Source organism: Oncorhynchus mykiss, chromosome 13, assembly GCF_013265735.2.
Source record: "Oncorhynchus mykiss isolate Arlee chromosome 13, USDA_OmykA_1.1, whole genome shotgun sequence".
In the NCBI taxonomy this organism is placed as follows: Eukaryota; Metazoa; Chordata; class Actinopteri; order Salmoniformes; family Salmonidae; genus Oncorhynchus; species Oncorhynchus mykiss.
In genome coordinates, this window is record NC_048577.1 from 46,354,931 (window position 1) to 46,374,339 (window position 19,409).

Here is a 19,409-nt window from a genome sequence, read left to right on the forward strand (position 1 = left end):
GTCCAGTGGTTTACAAACCTTCCTATAGTCCAGTGATTTCCAAACTGTCCTATAGTCCAGTGGTTTTCAAACCTTCCTATAGTCCAGTGGTTTACAAACCATCCTACAGTCCAGTGGTTTTTAAACCGTCCTACAGTCCAGTGGTTTCCAAACCATCCTATAGTCTAGTGGTTTACAAACCTTCCTATAGTCCAGTGGTTTACAAACCATCCTATAGTCTAGTGGTTTACAAACCTTCCTATAGTCCAGTGGTTTACAAACCTATACTCGGGGACCCGCAGACTTTTCACAATTTAGTTGTAGCCCTGAACTAATTTACTGCCAGCCTGTCTCCCTGCTTGCTACCAAAACACCTGTTAGAGAGGATGAGCCTGACAGTTCACAGGGAAAACACACCTGTCCTAACAGACAACATGGGGGCACGGTTGGGCACAGTGAGTGTGGGAACAACACTGCAATGCCAGCTGAGGCACATCTGAGGAGTTACAGACAGCAAATAGAAAGGGTTGTGTGTGTGTGTCTTCCTGCAGCCTACCATGATGACATCCCCGGCCCGGATGTTGAGAGCAGTGGGGTCGTGGATGTTCCAGTAGTCTTTCAGAGCTCTCACCTGCAGGACACCTGTAGCATCTGTGTGTGAGAAAGACAGAGAGGGGAGAAAGAGGCAGAGTGGGACAGAGAGAGGGGAGAAAGAGAGAGAGTGGAACAGAGAGAGGGGAGAAAGAGAGAGAGTGGAACAGAGAGGGGAGAAAGAGAAAGAGTGGGACAGAGAGAGGGGAGAAAGAGAAAGAGTGGAACAGAGAGAGGGGAGAAAGAGAGAGAGTGGGACAGAGAGGGGAGAAAGAGAAAGAGTGGGACAGAGAGAGGGGAGAAAGAGAGAGAGTGGAACAGAGAGAGGGGAGAAAGAGAGAGAGTGGAACAGAGAGGGGAGAAAGAGAAAGAGTGGGACAGAGAGAGGGGAGAAAGAGAAAGAGTGGAACAGAGAGAGGGGAGAAAGAGAGAGAGTGGGACAGAGAGGGGAGAAAGAGAAAGAGTGGGACAGAGAGAGGGGAGAAAGAGAGAGAGTGGGACAGAGAGAGGGGAGAAAGAGAAAGAGTGGGACAGAGAGAGGGGAGAAAGAGAAAGAGTGGGACAGAGAGAGGGGAGAAAGAGTGGAACAGAGAGAGGGGAGAAAGAGAGAGAGTGGGACAGAGAGGGGAGAAAGAGAAAGAGTGGGACAGAGAGAGGGGAGAAAGAGAGAGAGTGGGACAGAGAGAGGGGAGAAAGAGAGAGTGGGACAGAGAGAGGGGAGAAAGAGAGAGAGTGGGACAGAGAGAGGGGAGAAAGAGAAAGAGTGGGACAGAGAGAGGGGAGATAAAGAGAGAGTGGGACAGAGAGGGGGGAGAAAGATAGAGAGTGGGACAGAGAGAGGGGAGATAAAGAGAGAGTGGGACAGAGAGAGGGGAGAAAGAGAGAGAGTGGGACAGAGAGAGGGGAGAAAGAGAGAGAGGGGAGAAAGAGAGAGTGGGACAGAGAGAGGGGAGAAAGAGAAAGAGTGGGACAGAGAGAGGGTAGAAAGAGAGAGAGTGGGACAGAGAGAGGGGAGAAAAAGAGAGAGAGTGGGACAGAGAGAGGGGAGAAAGAGAGAGAGAGTGGGACAGAGAGAGGAGAGAAAGAGAGAGAGAGTGGGACAGAGAGAGGGGAGAAATAGAGAGTGGGACAGAGAGAGGGGGAAAGAGAGAGAGTGGGGCGGAGAGAAAGAGAGAGAGTGGAACAGAGAGAGGGGAGAAAGAAAGAGAGTGGAACAGAGAGAGGGGAGAAAGAGAGAGTGGGACAGAGAGAGGGGAGAAAGAGAGAGAGTGGAACAAAGAGAGGGGAGAAAGAGAGAGAGTGGAACAGAGAGAGGGGAGAAAGAGAGAGAGTGGGACAGAGAGAGGGGAGAAAGAGAGAGAGAGTGGGACAGAGAGAGGGGAGAAAGAGAGAGAGTGGGACAGAGAGAGGGGAGAAAGAGAGAGAGTGGGACAGAGAGAGGGGAGAAAGGGAGAGAGTGGAACAGAGAGAGGGGAGAAAGGGAGAGAGTGGAACAGAGAGAGGGGAGAAAGAGAGAGAGTGGGACAGAGAGAGGGGAGAAAGGGAGAGAGTGGGACAGAGAGAGGGGAGAAAGAGAGAGAGTGGGACAGAGAGAGGGGAGAAAGAGAGAGAGTGGAACAGAGAGAGGGGAGAAAGAGGGACAGAGAGAGGGGAGAAAGAGAGATAGTGGGACAGAGAGAGGGGAGAAAGAGAGAGTGGGACAAAGAGAGGGGAGAAAGAGAGAGTGGAACAGAGAGAGGGGAGAAAGAGAGAGTGGGACAGAGAGAGGGGAGAAAGAGAGAGAGTGGGACAGAGAGAGGGGAGAAAGAGAGAGAGTGGGACAGAGAGAGGGGAGAAAGAGAGAGAGTGGGACAGAGAGAGGGGAGAAAGAGAGAGAGTGGGACAGAGAGAGGGGAGAAAGAGAGAGAGTGGGACAGAGAGAGGGGAGAAAGAGAGAGAGTGGGACAGAGAGAGGGGAGAAAGAGAGAGAGTGGGACAGAGAGAGGGGAGATAAAGAGAGAGTGGGACAGAGAGAGGGGAGAAAGAGAGAGAGAGGGACAGAGAGAGGGGAGAAAGAGAGAGAGTGGGACAGAGAGATGGGAGAAAGAGAGAGAGTGGGACAGAGAGAGGGGAGAAAGAGAGAGAGTGGGACAGAGAGAAAGAGAGAGAGAGGAGAAAGAGAGACACACACAAAGTTAGTTCAGGGAATTGGTATGAACGAAGGCAGGAAGAAAATACAGCCCAATGATTGATACATACTGACATGTACACCACTTTCAAATCACCTTAAGGGGATATACCCAGACGCCGCTACAATCCCAATGCCTGTTGTTTTTTAATTAGTCACATCCGGCACTGGTATGGAATGTAGTGACATCAGAGAGCAGAGTCAGTCAGTGCTGTATTCAGCTTCTGACTGGTTGGTACACATCAATAATTAATCCATGACGAGGAGGTGTGGTGGCTGATTGTGTTCTATTCATCTGTTATTCACTCTTCTCTGAACACAGAGAATAACAGGAAGTCTCTCTCCACAGCCTCCATGTTTGAAGCAGCAGTCTGCTGACTGAGGAACACAAGTGCTCATTATGGCCTGAGTTCCCAGGCTGCGAGAACCAGATCAAAGAACCAGGCCTGCTGGATTACAGAGGAGATAGCACAAACAGCAGAGGTCCAAAACACAGTCTCAAGCATGCGCACGTACACAGGGGTGGCACGCAACAATCACACACAAACAAACGCATAGGTCGCACACACACACCTAGTCTTTTGGTTGTGTGTGTGCGCACGTGAGAGTGTGTGTGAGCTGATAGGGTTATGTAACCTGTACTCCATGAGGTTAAACACAGCTGCTTGGTGAATTACAGCTTTGAGCATTTCATATCCCTCAGTCTCTCCTCTGGGCCTCTCTCGCTATAGGAACGTCTGCATTGGCTCTGTCTCAGTCTGTCTCCTCTCCCAACACACACACACACCTCTGAACACACTGTCCTGCAGAACTCAAACTGCAAGAGAATGCAAGAGTCGCTTCACTACACTAAAGCACAAAGAAATAAATCTGCTAGCAGGAATCTATGCTGACATTTTTTTCCATTTTTGCGGCTAAATATAATTATTTTAACACACAAATACATTTAGGAACACAATAAAAATATTTAAGGAAGATCGTTTTTATAAGAAATTACCAAAAGTGAAAGATTAAAATGTTTTTGTGGTGTTCTATGCTCAAGCAAGTACAATTTACCGTCAAATATTTTAGCCACTTTTTTAGACAAAAATGTTCCGCTGCCCCTTTAAGGGTAACAGTGAGACTGGCATGTCTGTCTGGGAGAGATGAGATTCTCCCGTGTCTCTTCACTAGCAGTTGAGTTGAGCGAGCTCAAACAAGCTAACATGAAAACAACCTAGCATGGGAACAAAATTATTTCCATAGCCAAGAAACACAAGGACAAAGTCACTCAAGTAGACTCTATGGCTACACACTGCTAAAACAGCCAACATACTTAGAAAATAACTACAGCAGCAATGTATACGCTATAAATCAAAACTCATACTTGACTTTTTCAGTTTGTGAGTAAAAAGGTCGCACTGTAGAGCCCTGGTTCAAGGACAATAAAACAGGCGGAAAACAGAATGAGAGATAAAGGCTGCCAAAGAATGATACTTCATGGAATAATGTCTTCATGTGTTAACAACCATCTCCTGTCCCAGTGTATTCCAGTGATGACTGGTGCTCTGTTCACCTCGTAGGAGCTGCTTGATGTCCTTGCTGGCGTGGGAGGTGGTGAACTGGTTCACCATGTCCAGGGCTGTCTGGTTGTACGTGTTACGGATGTTCACGTCTATACCAGCCTGTCAAAACCACACACAACGTTATTGTCAATCAGATGTGCACTGAAACACAGCAGCACATTCAACATCAATGTTCTCAAGTCTAATGCAGTCAACGGCAATGTATTGTACAGCCTATTCAATAAAACACTTCACTTACAATGGACAACATGTTACCAACTGTTAGTTGAATGTGGAAGAATAGTGATTGAATCAGACTAGTTAAAGACTAAGTGAGGTTGATGTCCCTCCAGGTGTCTTACCTCTAGCAGCTGTCTGACCACCTCCGTCTTGCCGTAGAGGGCAGCCTCGTGCAGGGCAGTGCCAGCCTTAGTGGCCCTGTTGATGTCGATGCCCGCTTTCAGCAGCAACCTGAACCAGAGAGGAACAACACAGTACTACTTTAGTACAGATTCAAGTTTACAAAGGCTGTTAACTCCAGGGTGAATTGTAAAGGTTTCTGCGTGGCAGAGCCATGGATGGAGCCAGCAGGACCAGATGCCAGGACAGTATATTATGTCAATGGCAGTGTTACAGTGATCCACCGTAGCTAGTCTGCTCAACATCCCACATCACATGAACTCACTGAGGTGCCAGGGGGAAATCTGGAGAATTCACACTCGATTCTAACTGCACAGACACACACACACGCAGACACACACACACTCAAATATCCTGGTAGTGAACAAGGCAGTTAACCCACTGTTCCTAGGCCGTCATTGAAAACAAGAATTTGTTCTTAACTGACTTGCCTGGTTAAATAAAGGTTAAAATAAATAAAAAAGTAGACAAGTTAAACTTTAGGAATATTAGTAGGAATGTCAGAGCTCTTCTGGGAATGTACAGCATGGAAAGTTCACACACACACACACACACACACACACACACACACACACACACACACACACACACACACACACACACACACACACACACACACACACACACACACACACACACACACACACACACACACACACACACAAGGCAAGGGGAAGTGGGCATCCACACATGCCCACATGCAAAATGGTTTGGTAACTAACTAACTAACTAATGCAAACCCATAACCCCTGTCTTTCCATGACATACCTGCTCATCAGCCAAACCAGAACCATACCACAACCACACCATCTCACAATGACCTCTGTCACAATCACACCATTTATCTATAGTAACCCAAAATAACAATACAAGACTGATTCAGACAGTGACAGTGATTTGCATCATCAGTTTGCCTCACCACTCACTTTAGTAAATAAGGCACGCATCTAACAAGAAGTCACTTAGAGCGAGAGAGGGAGACAGAGAGAAAGAGAGAGGGATTTTTGGGGCTCAGTTGCCAAGCACAGAGCGATGACTCAGAAGACTGAGCCCTGGTAGAGGGGCCATGCTGGGGACAAAGACAGGAGAGAGACAGAGATATAGAGACAGGTAGAGGAAGAACACCTCTCTCTTACGTGAACTTCATTATTCTCATCCTGTTTCAGATACTGTGCTTCAGCATCTCTCACTCTCCCCCCTCCCCCCTGCCCTGCGGCTGCTAAGCCCCGGGTCAGCGTGCTTGTTTCATTTCCCCTTAGAAACACAAAGGAGGGCAGGCTCATCAAAGTCTCTGTCCCTCTGGTTTGGCTGGATGCTGAAAGAGAGAGCCCTATCCTGTTCTCCTCTCCTCCTTTGGGGCCGCACTGACTCAATAACCCACTGTTCATATCCCCCCTTTAATATCTCTACTACATGGATGTCTATGTGGGGCCAAAGTGGTGGAACCATGGGACCGGTTACAGCATGTATTGTGGTGACATAACCGTGTGATTGGACCACAGGGCATTGTTATGGAGTCATATGGCCACTGGATCCCAGAAATCCTTGTGCCATGGTTGAATACACAGTTTCTCTCTTTCATTATCAATTGAAGCCAATGAAAGCCTTGACTGTTTCTTTGGTACGGTGGTTTGGACCAGGGAGGTGTGTCAGAGAATGGGCAGACCACCACACAAACAAATAGGACTCCTTAACACTAGAACTGCTAAAGCAGTCATTTTCACTGCTCATTCATGGTATTTATTACTCTGCCATTTAAGTCATGCCCCCCTCAGTCCTTGACTTTTCGCAAATAACCCAGTGGGGCCTGCTCCACTCCTTCTCCTGACAGTGGGGCCTGCTCCACTCCTTCCTCCGACAGTGGGGCCTGCACCACTCCTTCTCCCGGCAGTGGGGCCTGCTCCACTCCTTCTCCTGACAGTGTGGCCTGCTCCACTCCTTCCTCCGACAGTGGGGCCTGCTCCACTCCTCCTCCCGACAGTGGGGCCTGCTCCACTCCTTCTCCCGACAGTGGGGCCTGCTCCACTCCTTCTCCCGACAGTGGGGCCTGCTCCACTCCTTCACCCGACAGTGGGGCCTGCTCCACTCCTTCTCCCGACAGTGGGGCCTGCTCCACTCCTTCTCCCGACAGTGGGGCCTGCTCCACTCCTTCTCCCGACAGTGGGGCCTGCTCCACTCCTTCACTCGACAGTTGAAGGCGCTGTCCCAGTTGATAATCACCTCAATAATTGCCTCAAAACTGAACCTAAACCGAAACTAATTTCACACATATAACAGATTGAATAAATGAAGTAAAGTATGATAGGGAGAAAGGGTACACAAATAACAGATTGAATAAATGAAGTAAAGTATGATAGGGAGAAAGGGTACACATATAACAGATTTAATAAATGAAGTAAAGTATGATAGGGAGAAAGGGTACACATATAACAGATTTAATAAATGAAGTAAAGTATGATAGGGAGAAAGGGGGAGGGGAAGCAAACCATGCATAATTATGTCATCACCAATTGTGAATTAAAAACAGGCCATCCTATTGTATTGATCTATTCTAATTAGAATCTTAAATGATATGTACTCTAAATCATTCCACTGAATCACAGCAGTCTTATCAGTCTACTCTGGGCTACTTGGGAGCAGGCTACACCGCGAGAGAGTGCGTAATGAACATGTTGAAAGGCTTTCAATATTTGGGAAAACATCTACATTGTGCAGCATGTGAGTGTTGGAGACCTTACATTGGCATGGGGAGAAATTTCTCCATGGACAATTTCTTAACTTCACTGTCATTGGCGAACAATTTGAAAACAAGTCTGGCTGGCACCATGAACAAAGTGAGACGGGAACTCCCTACCTCTGGACAAAATAAGGCACCTGCTGTTGTACTCCTCAACAGTGCTGAAGGATGACAAGACAACGGAACCCAAAGAGAAAACCGGAGACTACAACCAAACAAAGGTGTCAAAGTGTGTTAAGGAAAGTGAAATTTATGAAGATTTGAGTAAACTGTTGGGACAAGGGATAACAGTTAAATTAAGTCCAACTGATGGCATTGAAGATGCACACAATATAAGCGCGTGCTGACAATAACTGACTATTTGTGACTGCTGTCATATCAACACTTACATTTGAAGTTTACATACACCTTAGCCAAATAAATGTAAAAACTCAGTTTTTCACAATTCCTGACATTTAATCCAAGTAAAAATGTCCTGTTTTAGGTCAGTTAGGATCACAATTTTATTTTAAGAATGTGAAATGTCAGAATAATAGTAGAGAGAATGATTTATTTCAGCTTTTATGTCTTTCATCACATTCCCAGTGGGTCAGAAGTTTACATACACTCAATTATTATTTGGTAGCATTGCCTTTAAATTGTTTAAACATGCTTCCCACAATAAGTTGGGTGAATTTTGGCCCATTCCTCCTGACAGAGATGCTGTAACTGAGTCAGGTTTGTAGGCCTCCTTGCTCGCACACGTATTTTCAGTTCTGCCCACAAATCTTCTATAGGATGAGGTCAGGGCTTTGTGATGGCCACTCCAATACCTTGACTTTGTTGTCCTTAAGCCATTTTGCCACAACTTTGGGAGTATGCTTGGGGTCATTGTCCAATTGGAAGACCCATTTGCAACCAAGCGTTAACTTCCTGACTGATGTCTTGAGATTTTGCTTCAATATATCCACATCATTTTTCTCCCTCATGATGCCATCTATTTTGTGAAGTGCACCAGTCCGTCTTGCAGGAAAACACCCCCACAACAAGATGCTGCCACCCCCGTGCTTCACAGTTGGGATGGTGTTCTTCGGCTTGCAAGCCTCCCCCTTTTTCTCAAAACATAACAATGGTCATTATGGCCAAACAGTTCTATTTTTGTTTCATCAGACCAGAGGACATTTCTCAAAAAAATACAATCTTTGTCCCCAAGTGCAGTTGCAAACCATAGTCTGGCTTTTTTATGGCGGTTTTGGAGCAGTGGCTTCTTGCTGAGCGACCTTTCAGGTTATGTCGATATAGGACTCGTTTTACTGTGGATATAGATACTTTTGTACCTATTTCCTCCAGCATCTTCGCAAGGTCCTTTGTTGTTGTTCTGGGATTGATTTGCACTTTTCGCACCAAAGTACGTTCATCTCTAGGAGACAGAACGCGTCTCCTTCCTGAGCGGTATGATGGCTGCGTGATCCCATGGTGTTTATACTGGCATACTATTGTTTGTACAGATGCATGTGGTACCTTCAGGCGTTTGGAAATTGCTGCCAAGGATGAACCAGACTTGTGGAGGTCTATAATTTCTTTTCTGAGGTCTTGGCTGATTTCTTTAGATTTTCCCATAATGTCAAGCAAAGAGGCACTGAGTTTGAAGGTAGGTCTTGAAATACATCCACAGGTACACCACCAATTGACTCAAATTATGTCAATTAGCCTATCAGAAGCTTCTAAAGCCATGACATCATGTTCTGGAATTTCCCAAGCAGTTTAAAGGCACAGTCAACTTAGTATATGTAAACTTCTGACCCACTGGAATTGTGATACAGTGAATTATAAGTGAAATAATCTGTCTGTAAACAATTGTTGGAAAAATGACTTGTGTCATGCACAAAGTAGATGTCCTAACCGACTTGCCAAAACTATAGTTTGTTAACAAGAAATTTGTGGAATGGTTGAAAACGAGTTTTAATGACTCCAACCTAAGTGTATGTAAACTTCCGACTTCAACTGTATACTGATTATAATGCCACTGTTGCTTTTGCCTCGAATTGCACTATTTATCAAGGCCACCTCACGCTTATAATGATGTTTAGGTTACTGATGTTTCCATCATTTGACCGTGCATCTTTTCACCGTGCATATTGGTGGTTGGGGTATGTTTTGTGTACTTATAAAAAGAAGCTGTTACCGCGTCCAACACATACACTTTCTGTTTCATAGTTGTAACAACTCCACTAAGAACATTTCTTGAACACTTGAATAATATTTTTTGACGTATAGCGTAAAGTAACATAAACAAATGAAAATGCTATGGAGTTCTTTGAAATAAAATAAAAATGGTATTCTAATGTTACCCAAGGCTTTCATACACACAACCAAATGATTGTTTTTGCGACAGCATATATAAAAAGTATGAATTACACTGTTAGAATGTTGCAGTCAGAATGACTGCTCATTAGCTTGAATTAGAGGCCCAGCAGTTCTAGTGTTAACAGTCTGGTCCCAGCTACTACTGATAAATCAGCAGCCACATCTCACTGGCAGATCTGGGTCACATTGGCAGCACTGCAGCCTCACACCAGAGAGCCTCCCTCTCCGTCTCTCTCCAGTGTCTTTCTGCATATCCATCTCTCTCGCTCTCTCAGCCTGGTGACAGACTGCTGCAGCTGTCAGTGAAACATGGGAACAGGGCTGCAGAGTAGACCCCCTCCTCCTCCCCTTCTCTATGGCAGGGCTCAGGGTGACCTGGGTGTCTGGTACTGGACTGTACCAGACAGAATCTGATGTAGGTCTCCATAGAGGTACTAGGGGATTGGGACTGTGGCCCCTGGTGGAGTGGACATTGGACAGGCCGTTTTATAGCCTCCCAGGTAGTCAGAGCAGAGATTGGGGTACTAAATATTTGGCTAGATCCACTTGAGAGAGAGAATAAACACATTCACACACCACAGTGTTCCAGAGCGAGGGTGTGGAGACAGAGCCATGTCTGGTGGTTCTTGTCTTGTCCACAGTACCGTGGAGAGGAAGAGGAGGAGGGAAGGAGAGAGGGGCAGAGGGTAGACCCATGGGAACCATTTACTGTCCTGTTGAGTCTCCCAGCACACCAGTTCCAGATCAGTGACTGTGTTAACCCTGTCAGACCCCTGTCCACCTCAGAGTAGGTGTTCAATCACACAGAAAATGTACTAACCAACCATGATCAATCATAGCCTTTCATTTAGTATGGGACAAATTAGAGGAATGACAGGCAGAGGATTAAGACCCACAAGAAAATATCAATCTATCAATGGGCAGTGTACACACAAATCATTATGGTCTGAATCGCAGCCTGACAAACGTGTACACAAATCTGCATTAAAACTTGACATCATTGACATCAATGCATGATATATACAACACTTATTACACAACACTAGTTTTGCGTACGTTTCACAAGTTCAGATTGTGAAAAACAATAGGAAGTCTCTTACCGGATGATGTCCTTGTGTCCGTTGCGTGCGGCGAGGTGCAGCGGAGTGTTAAAGCCTGAGTCTGCAGGTTCCTTACTATTACCCTCTAACAGAGCCACCACCATGTTACTGCTCAACAACAGCTGAGCAACCTGACCTCATAAAGTCATGGAGAAAGGGAAATTGAAGGAGAGAGAGGGAGAGAGAGAGAGAGAGAGAGAGAGAAGAAAGAGCGAGAGAAAGTGAGAGAGAGAGAGAAGAGAGAGAGAGAGAATAGAGAGAGAGAGAGAGAGAGAGAGAGAAGAAAGAGCGAGAGAAAGTGAGAGAGAGAGAGAGAAGAGAGAGAGAGAGAATAGAGAGAGAGAGAAAGCGAGAGAGAGAAGAGAGAGTGAGAGAACGCGAGAGAGGGGAGGGGAGAAGGAGGGGGGATAAAGAAAAGACAGGGTGATGAGTACAGGCTTCAACTGTTACCAACACATGTACATTTCATGCACTGTTAGGACAAGGGATAACGCACACACACAAGTCTGAAACATTTATGAGTCCTGTGATTTGACATGGGAGGACCCACAGGTGAGTGTGAGGTAAAACAGGAGTGACCCAGTGGCATAAACTGGCCCACACATCTGGCCCACACACTGGATGACACCTCAACACTCACTGAATGACTGCTGCTGCTGGGAGACTGGTCTGGGACAGAGGACAGGAGGAAACACAAAGGGACAGAGAGGGAAAAGGAGAGAGAGAAAGGAAGAGTGGAAGGAGAGAGAGAAATAGAAATAGGGAGGGCCTCGCCACACCCTGGCACCCCAACACAGCAGCTGATGCCCATAAACACACTACACACACACTACACACACACACACACACACACACACACACACACACACACACACACACACACACACACACACACACACACACACACACACACGGTGGAGCCAGTGTCAGCATTCTAAAGATATCCCATTCTAAATCAATCCTGGGGGACAATAGTTACAGGCTAACTCTCTCAAGTCTCATTTAACAAACACACAAGCACAAACAAAGCTGCCCAGCAAACCTTCCAGTAATAGAAGTTACAGACGGACTTGCCAATACTTCCTCTCCAGCCCACATCCAGATAAATAAGCATGAAAGACAAGGGGACTTTCCAGCCCAGTAGGAGAGGAGAGCAGCGTTCCCAATGAGTGTGTGTGTGTGTGTGTGTACTATTACTTCACCCTGGCTTGGTTCGGCTTCACACTGTCCTATCCAAACTAAACGCTGCTGCAGCACTATTTGGGACCAGGGACCTTGATTGAGGCAGCGCACAGAGTTTGAAATACACTCACATTGGCTTGGTGGTGTTTGAATGGCTATAGGAACTGAAAAAGTCATATTCAAACCTATTGTGCGGTCAGGGAGAGATGTTTCTGAAATTGTCAAACTGGTTTAATGATGCAGGCCTAAACTGCCCAATTCACCATTAAGTCATAGTAACCAAATGTACATTTGAGATGGAGAGAGTGTGACAATTGAGTGAGAATAACTGTGCTCAAGAAAGAAAGAAAGTAAAGAGTGCAGAAGTGAGATGTATTTGATGGAAGAGGAGCAGTTGTGACAACGCAGTCCATCCCAGATCCAGAGGGGTTGCATCTGTCCAGCTGTGACCTCTGTCTAGACTAACACAGGCCATGAGTTACATCACTGCAGTCCATCCCAGATCCAGAGGGGTTGCATCTGTCCAGCTGTGACCTCTGTCTAGACTAACACAGGTCATGAGTTACATCACTGCAGTCCATCCCAGATCCAGAGGGGTTGTATCTGTCCAGCTGTGACCTCTGTCTAGACTAACACAGGCCAAGAGTTACATCACTGTCTGTCTCTGTGAGCCTGGGCCAGTGGTGGGGGAGGAGAAACACACACACACTCTTACCTTGACTCTACCGAACTCACAGGCCAGGTCTAGGGGGGTCTTCTTGGTTTTGTTGATCAGACAGGGGTTGGACTGGTGCTGCAGCAGCATCTCAGACTGAGAGAAACAGACAGACAGGGAATCAACACACACACACACACACACACACACACACACACATATTAACACACACACACACACAGACAAGATCAAATACCATACACTGTCACCGGGGCCATTAGGAGAGTAGGTTATGTTATGTGGATGTGGTCATGCAGATAACATTACAACACACATAGCCAGGGAGATGATGTCAGATGTTTCTATCAGCACCTGGTGCTGCCTGCCGTATTCAAGGACACAGAGTATTTGGTGAAAACAGACAGTCCATTAGCCCTGGTCATTCTGCTCTGGGAATACATAGTAGATGACAGGACCGGAGGCTGTTACAATCAAATGGGACTTCATGGCCTGTGCAGATAAATGCTTTTCACACAAACTGTGGTCCTAAAAGGCTTACAAATCAATTAATGTGGCGTAACCTGAACACATCCTGACAATGCTTGTAGGATAGTTCCTGATCTATTTCCCAATTATTTGAATTCCATTTAGTTAGTTTTTTTCTTTGCGCTCAATGTGCAGTTTCTCTAGAGATAAATCAGATCAAAGCCGAACTGTGTAATGTAGTAGGGAGTTGTAGTTTCCAACAGGCCAATATTCTACATAGTTCAGCGCAGGAAATGTGGGTAGTTAACTACAATGACCATAATCCATTGCATGCATACCTGTCCCGTCTGTGTGGGGCATACACAGAGGGAGCGCGCGATTTAGAGCAGTTGCGCGAGGTATCTCTACCTGAAAACGCACCATCTATCATCATGGGACTTTTATTCATTGTTTTATTCTGTGTTGTTAAAGCGAAAACCATAAATCGGACCGAAACCAAACCGACTTATCACTCAGCACTACAGGGGGTGAGACGGGGACGGACTGACGGACGGGGGTTAGTAACAAAGACAAGGTTCCTAATCCCCCCTAAACCTGATCACCCCATCATTACCCCCTCAAACCCTACAAATCCAATAACCCTTATCCTGCCTCGTTCTTCTCTCTCCCTCTCCCTCTCCAATCCAATCACACCAACATGCCTCTCCTCTCCCAGCTTGCTACCTATCCCCTGACCCCTCAATCTCTTAAATGACTGTACCACCAACCACCACTCATCCTACTCTATCCCCTGCCAGGTCACATCTGTTTTGGGGCTATGGCTGTGATTTGTTGACAGTTTGTTTACTGTTTAAGACTTAAGTAGACTGACCAAACATGACCACACACATCTAAATCTCAGATAAGTGACCCACAGTAAACCAGCATCAGCTTTGTGGACAGAACAGCATACATTCCACCCAATCCAGCAGAATGAGGATATCTGTTGACAGTGCTTAACGATGTCTGTCTGTCTGTCTGTCTGTCTGTCTGTCTGTCTGTCTGTCTGTCTGTCTGTCTGTCTGTCTGTCTGTCTGTCTGTCTGTGTGTGGGTGTGTGTACTGACCACGTCATAGTGTCCGTACTGTGCGGCCAGGTGCAGGGGGATGTGTCCATCCTGTGAGACCCCATTGACTCCAGCTCCGGCCCGCAGCAGCATAAGGACAGAATCAGCCTTGCCCTGCCATGCTGCATAGTGGAGCGGACGCATACCTGCAGGAGGCAGCACATCTATGATCACATACAGTGGCTTGCGAACGTATTCACCCCCTTGGCATGTTTCCTACTTTACTGCCTTACAACCTGGAATTAAAATGGATATTTGGCAGGTTTGTATAATTTGATTTACACAACATGTCTACCACGTTGAAGATGCAAAATATTTTTTTATTGTGAAACAAACAAGAAATGAGACCAAAATAATAGAAAACTTGAGTATGCATAACTATTCACACCCCTAAAGTCAATACTTTGTAGAGCCACCTTTTGCAGCAATTACAGCTGCAAGTCTCTTGGAGTATGTCTCTATAAGCTTGGCACATCTAGCCACTGGGATTTTTGCCCATTCTTCAAGGCAAAACTGCTCCAGCTCCATGGATGGGTTCCGCTGGTGTACAGGAATCTTTAAGTCATACCACAGATTCTCAATTGGATTGAGGTCTGGGCTTTGACTAGGCCATTCCAAGACATTTAAATGTTTCCCCTTAAACCACTCGAGTGTTGCTTTAGCAGTATGCTTAGGGTCATTGTCCTGCTGGAAGGTGAACCTCCATCCCAGTCTCAAATCTCTGGAAGACAAACAGGTTTCCTACAAGAATGTCTCTGTATTTATCGCCACCCATCATTCCTTCAATTCTGACCAGTTTCCCAGTCCCTGCCGATTAAAAATATCCCCACAGCATGATGCTGCCACCACCATGCTTCACTGTGGGGATGGTGTTCTCCGGGTGATGAGAGGTGTTGGGTTTGCGCCAGACGTAGCGTTTTCCTTGATGGCCAAAAAGCTACATTTTAGTCTCATCTGACCAGAGTACCTTCTTCCATATATTTGGGGAGTCTCCCACATGCCGTTCGGCGAACACCAAACGTGTTTGCTTCTTTTTTTCTTCAAGCAATGGCTTTTTTTCTTGCTACTCTTCAGTAATGCCCAGCTACGTGGAGTGTACGGCTTAAAGTGGTCCTATGGACAGATACTCCAATCTCCGCTGTGGAGCTTCGCAGCTCCTTCAGGGTTATCTTTGGTCTCTTTGTTGCCTCTCTGCTTAATGCCCACCTTGCCTGTTCTGAGTTTTGGTGGGCAGCCCTCTCTTGGCAGGTTTGTTGTGGTGCCATATCCTTCCCATTATTTAATCATGGATTTAATGGTACCCGTGGGATGTTCAAAGTTTCTAATATTTTTTATAACCCAACCCTGATCTGTACTTCTCCACAACTTTGTCCCTGATCTGTTTGGAGAGATCCTTGGTCTTCATAGTGCCGCTTGGTTGGTGGTGCCCCTTGCTTAGTGGTGTTGCAGGCTCTGGGGCCTTTCAGAACAGTGAATATATAATGAGATTGTGTGATCATGTGACACTTAGATTGCACACAGGTGGACTTTATTTACCTAATTATGTGACTTATGAAGGTAATTGGTTGCACCAGATCTTATTTAGGGGCTACATAGCAAAGGGGGTGAATATGTACAGTGGGGAGAACAAGTATTCGATACACTGCCGATTTTGCAGGTTTTCCTACTTACAAAGCATGTAGAGGTCTGTAATTTTTATCATAGGTACACTTCAACTGTGAGAGACGGAATCCAAAATAAAAATCCAGAAAATCATTGTATGATTTTTAAGTAATTTGTTTGCATTTTATTGCATGACATAAGTATTTGATCACCTACCAACCAGTAAGAATTCCGGCTCCCACAGACCTGTTAGTTTTTCTTTAAGAAGCCCTCCTGTTCTCCACTCATTACCTGTATTAACTGCACCTGTTTGAACTCATTACCTGTATAAAAGAAACATGTCCACATACTTCAATCAAACAGACTCCAACCTCTCCACAATGGCCAAGACCAGAGAGCTGTGTAAGGACATCAGGGATAAAATTGTAGACCTGCACAAGGCTGGGATGGGCTACAGAACAATAGGCAAGCAGTTGGTGAGAAGGCAACAACTGTTGGCTCAATTATTAGAAGATGGAAGAAGATGACGGTCAATCACCCTCAGTCGGGGGCTCCTTGCAAGATTTCACCTCGTGGGGCATCAATGATCATGAGGAAGGTGTCAGCCCAGAACTACACGGCAGGACTTGGTCAATGACCTGAAGAGAGCTGGGACCACAGTCTCAAAGAAAACAATTAGTAACACACTACGCCGTCATGAATCCTGCAGCGCACGCAAGGTCCCCCTGCTCAAGCCAGCGCATGTCCAGGCCCGTCTGAAGTTTCCCAATGACCATCTGGATGATCCAAAGGAAGAATAGGAGAAGGTCATGTGGTCTGATGAGAAAAAAATAGAGCTTTTTGGTCTAAACTCCACTCGCCGTGTTTGGAGGAAGAAGAAGGATGAGTACAACCCCAAGAACACCATCCCAACCGTGAAGCATGGAGGTGGAAACATCATTCTTCGGGGATGCTTTTCTGCAAAGGGGACAGGACGACTGCACCGTATTAAGGGGAGGATGGATGGGGCCATGTATTGCATGATCTTGGCCAACAACCTCCTTCCCTCAGTAAGAGCATTGAAGATGGGTCGTAGCATGACAACAAGCCGAAACACACAGCCAGGGCAACTAAGGAGTGGCTCAGTAAGAAGCATCTCAAGGTCCCGGAGTGGCCTAGCCAGTCTCCAGACCTGAACCCAGACCTGAACCCAATAGTAGTATAACCCAAGCCCGTATTAGCCAGCGACAGCCCCGAAACCTGAAGGATCTGGAGAAGGTCTGTATGGAGGAGTGGGCCAAAATCCCTGCTGCAGTGTGTGCAAACCTGGTCAAGAATTACAGGAAACGTATGATCTTTGTAATTGCAAACAAATGTTTCTGTACCAAATATTAAGTTCTGCTTTTCTGATGTCTCAAATACTTATGTCATGCAATAAAATGCAAATTAATTACTTAAAAATCATACAATGTGATTTTCTGGATTTTTGTTTTAGTCTCTCACAGTTGAAGTGTACCTATGATAAAAATTACAGACCTCTACATGCTTTGTAAGTAGGAAAACCTGCAAAATCGGAAGTGTATCAAATACTTGTTCTCCCCACTGTACACACGCACCACTTTTCCATTTTCTTTTTTTCTTTTTGTTTTATTTTGCGAAACAAGTCATTTTTTTCATTTCACTTCACCAATTTGGACTATTTTGTTTATGTCCATTACATGAAATTCAAAAGAAAATCTATTTAAATTACAGGTTGTAATGCAACAAAATAGGAAAAACGCCAAGGGGGTGAATACTGTTGCATGGCACTGGACAATACACATATAAACTAACACAAGACAGACAGACAGTGAGTGAGGGACAGAAGTACAGTAGACATTTTTGGGTTATCCATATGAAAGCTGATATGAAAATCACAATGTGTTCCACAGATGGAACTAATAGAATGTACGAGCTGATATACAGTAGAATCACAAGACAATGTGTGCGTCACTAATAAAAACATCCCAGATAATATGAATTAAAGGTGAGTCTGTTTGTACTGAGGCACATGTTGCTAACTGGTTTGAGAGCTGTATGTACCAGCTAACAGGAAATCTCAAGACAATGTGTGCCACTGATAGAAAACATCAGAGATAATGTCTGTGCTGACTGAGATGATCTCACTAAGACCTGTGTTAGCTGTTTTGCTAGCTGATCTGAGAGCAGGTGATAAATAGTGCTGTGTCTCACCGTTCCTGTCCTTGATGTCAACGGTGGCCTGGGCCTCCAGCAGCACAGACAGCAGGTCTGTAGTTCCGGTCAGAGCAGCATGGTGGAGAGCTGAGAACCTGAAGACAAAAACACACAGAAAGATGACAGAGGGATATAGCACAGAGGCACAAAGACAACAGAGAAGAGGAGATGGGAAGATAACAGAGGGATATAGCACAGAGGCACAAAGACAACAGAGAAGAGGAGATGGGAAGATAACAGAGGGATATAGCACAGAGGCACAAAGACAACGGAGAAGAGGAGATGGGAAGATAACAGAGGGATATAGCACAGAGGCACAAAGACAACGGAGAAGAGGAGATGGGAAGATAACAGAGGGATATAGCACAGAGGCACAAAGACAACGGAGAAGAGGAGATGGGAAGATAACAGAGGGATATAGCACAGAGGCACAAAGACAACGGAGAAGAGGAGATGGGAAGATAACAGAGGGATATAGCACAGAGGCACAAAGACAACGGAGAAGAGGAGATGGGAAGACAACAGAGGGATATAGCACAGAGGCACAAAGACAACGGAGAAGAGGAGATGGGAAGATAACAGAGGGATATAGCACAGAGGCACAAAGACAACGGAGAAGAGGAGATGGGAAGATAACAGAGGGATATAGCACAGAGGCACAAAGACAACGGAGAAGAGGAGATGGGAAGATAACAGAGGGATATAGCACAGAGGCACAAAGACAACGGAGAAGAGGAGATGGGAAGATGACGTTTGGAGAGATAGTTCAGTACAGACATAGTATAGTTGAGTGAAAGACACAATTGAGAGGGCATTGGGATTGTTTGGCAATGGGGAGGCTTAGAGGCCAATGGCATTGCTTGTGTCTTTCAACAGTAAACAACCCACCACCAGCACTCAGACAGAGAGAGAGAGAGACAAACAGAGAGAGACAGAGACAGAGAAGGACAGAGAGACAGAGACAGACAAACAAACAGAGAGAGACAGACAAACAGAGACAGTGTGACAGAGAGACAGACAAACAGAGAGACAGAGACAGACAAACAGAGAGAGACAGACAAACAGAGAGAGACAAACAAACAGAGAGACAGACAAACAGAGAGAGACAGACAAACAGAGACAGCGCGACAGAGAGACAGACAAACAGAGACAAACAGAGAGACAGAAAGACAAACAGAGAGACAGACAAACAGAGAGACAGACAAACAAACAGAGAGACAGACAAACAGAGACAGCGCGACAGAGAGACAGACAAACAGAGAGACAGACAAACAGAGAGAG

General features: G+C 45.8%; 1 protein-coding gene across 8 annotated transcripts in view; it reads right to left on the bottom strand.

Moving 5' to 3' along the window:
- Positions 1-19,409, bottom strand: part of LOC110486575 (caskin-2) — an 85,838-nt gene that overhangs the window by 18,387 nt on the left and 48,042 nt on the right. For 7 of the 8 annotated variants that reach the window (XM_036941292.1, XM_036941291.1, XM_036941289.1 and 4 more), the window contains 7 exons: positions 18,126-18,223; positions 14,313-14,458; positions 12,782-12,877; positions 10,885-11,015; positions 4,644-4,752; positions 4,293-4,401; positions 536-630 (listed from right to left, as the gene is read on the bottom strand). In XM_036941292.1, coding sequence (XP_036797187.1) covers positions 536-630; positions 4,293-4,401; positions 4,644-4,752; positions 10,885-11,015; positions 12,782-12,877; positions 14,313-14,458; positions 18,126-18,223 — 784 coding nt within the window. The remainder of the gene's footprint in view (positions 1-535; positions 631-4,292; positions 4,402-4,643; positions 4,753-10,884; positions 11,016-12,781; positions 12,878-14,312; positions 14,459-18,125; positions 18,224-19,409) is intronic. The other variant, XM_036941290.1, reaches the window with a different exon arrangement.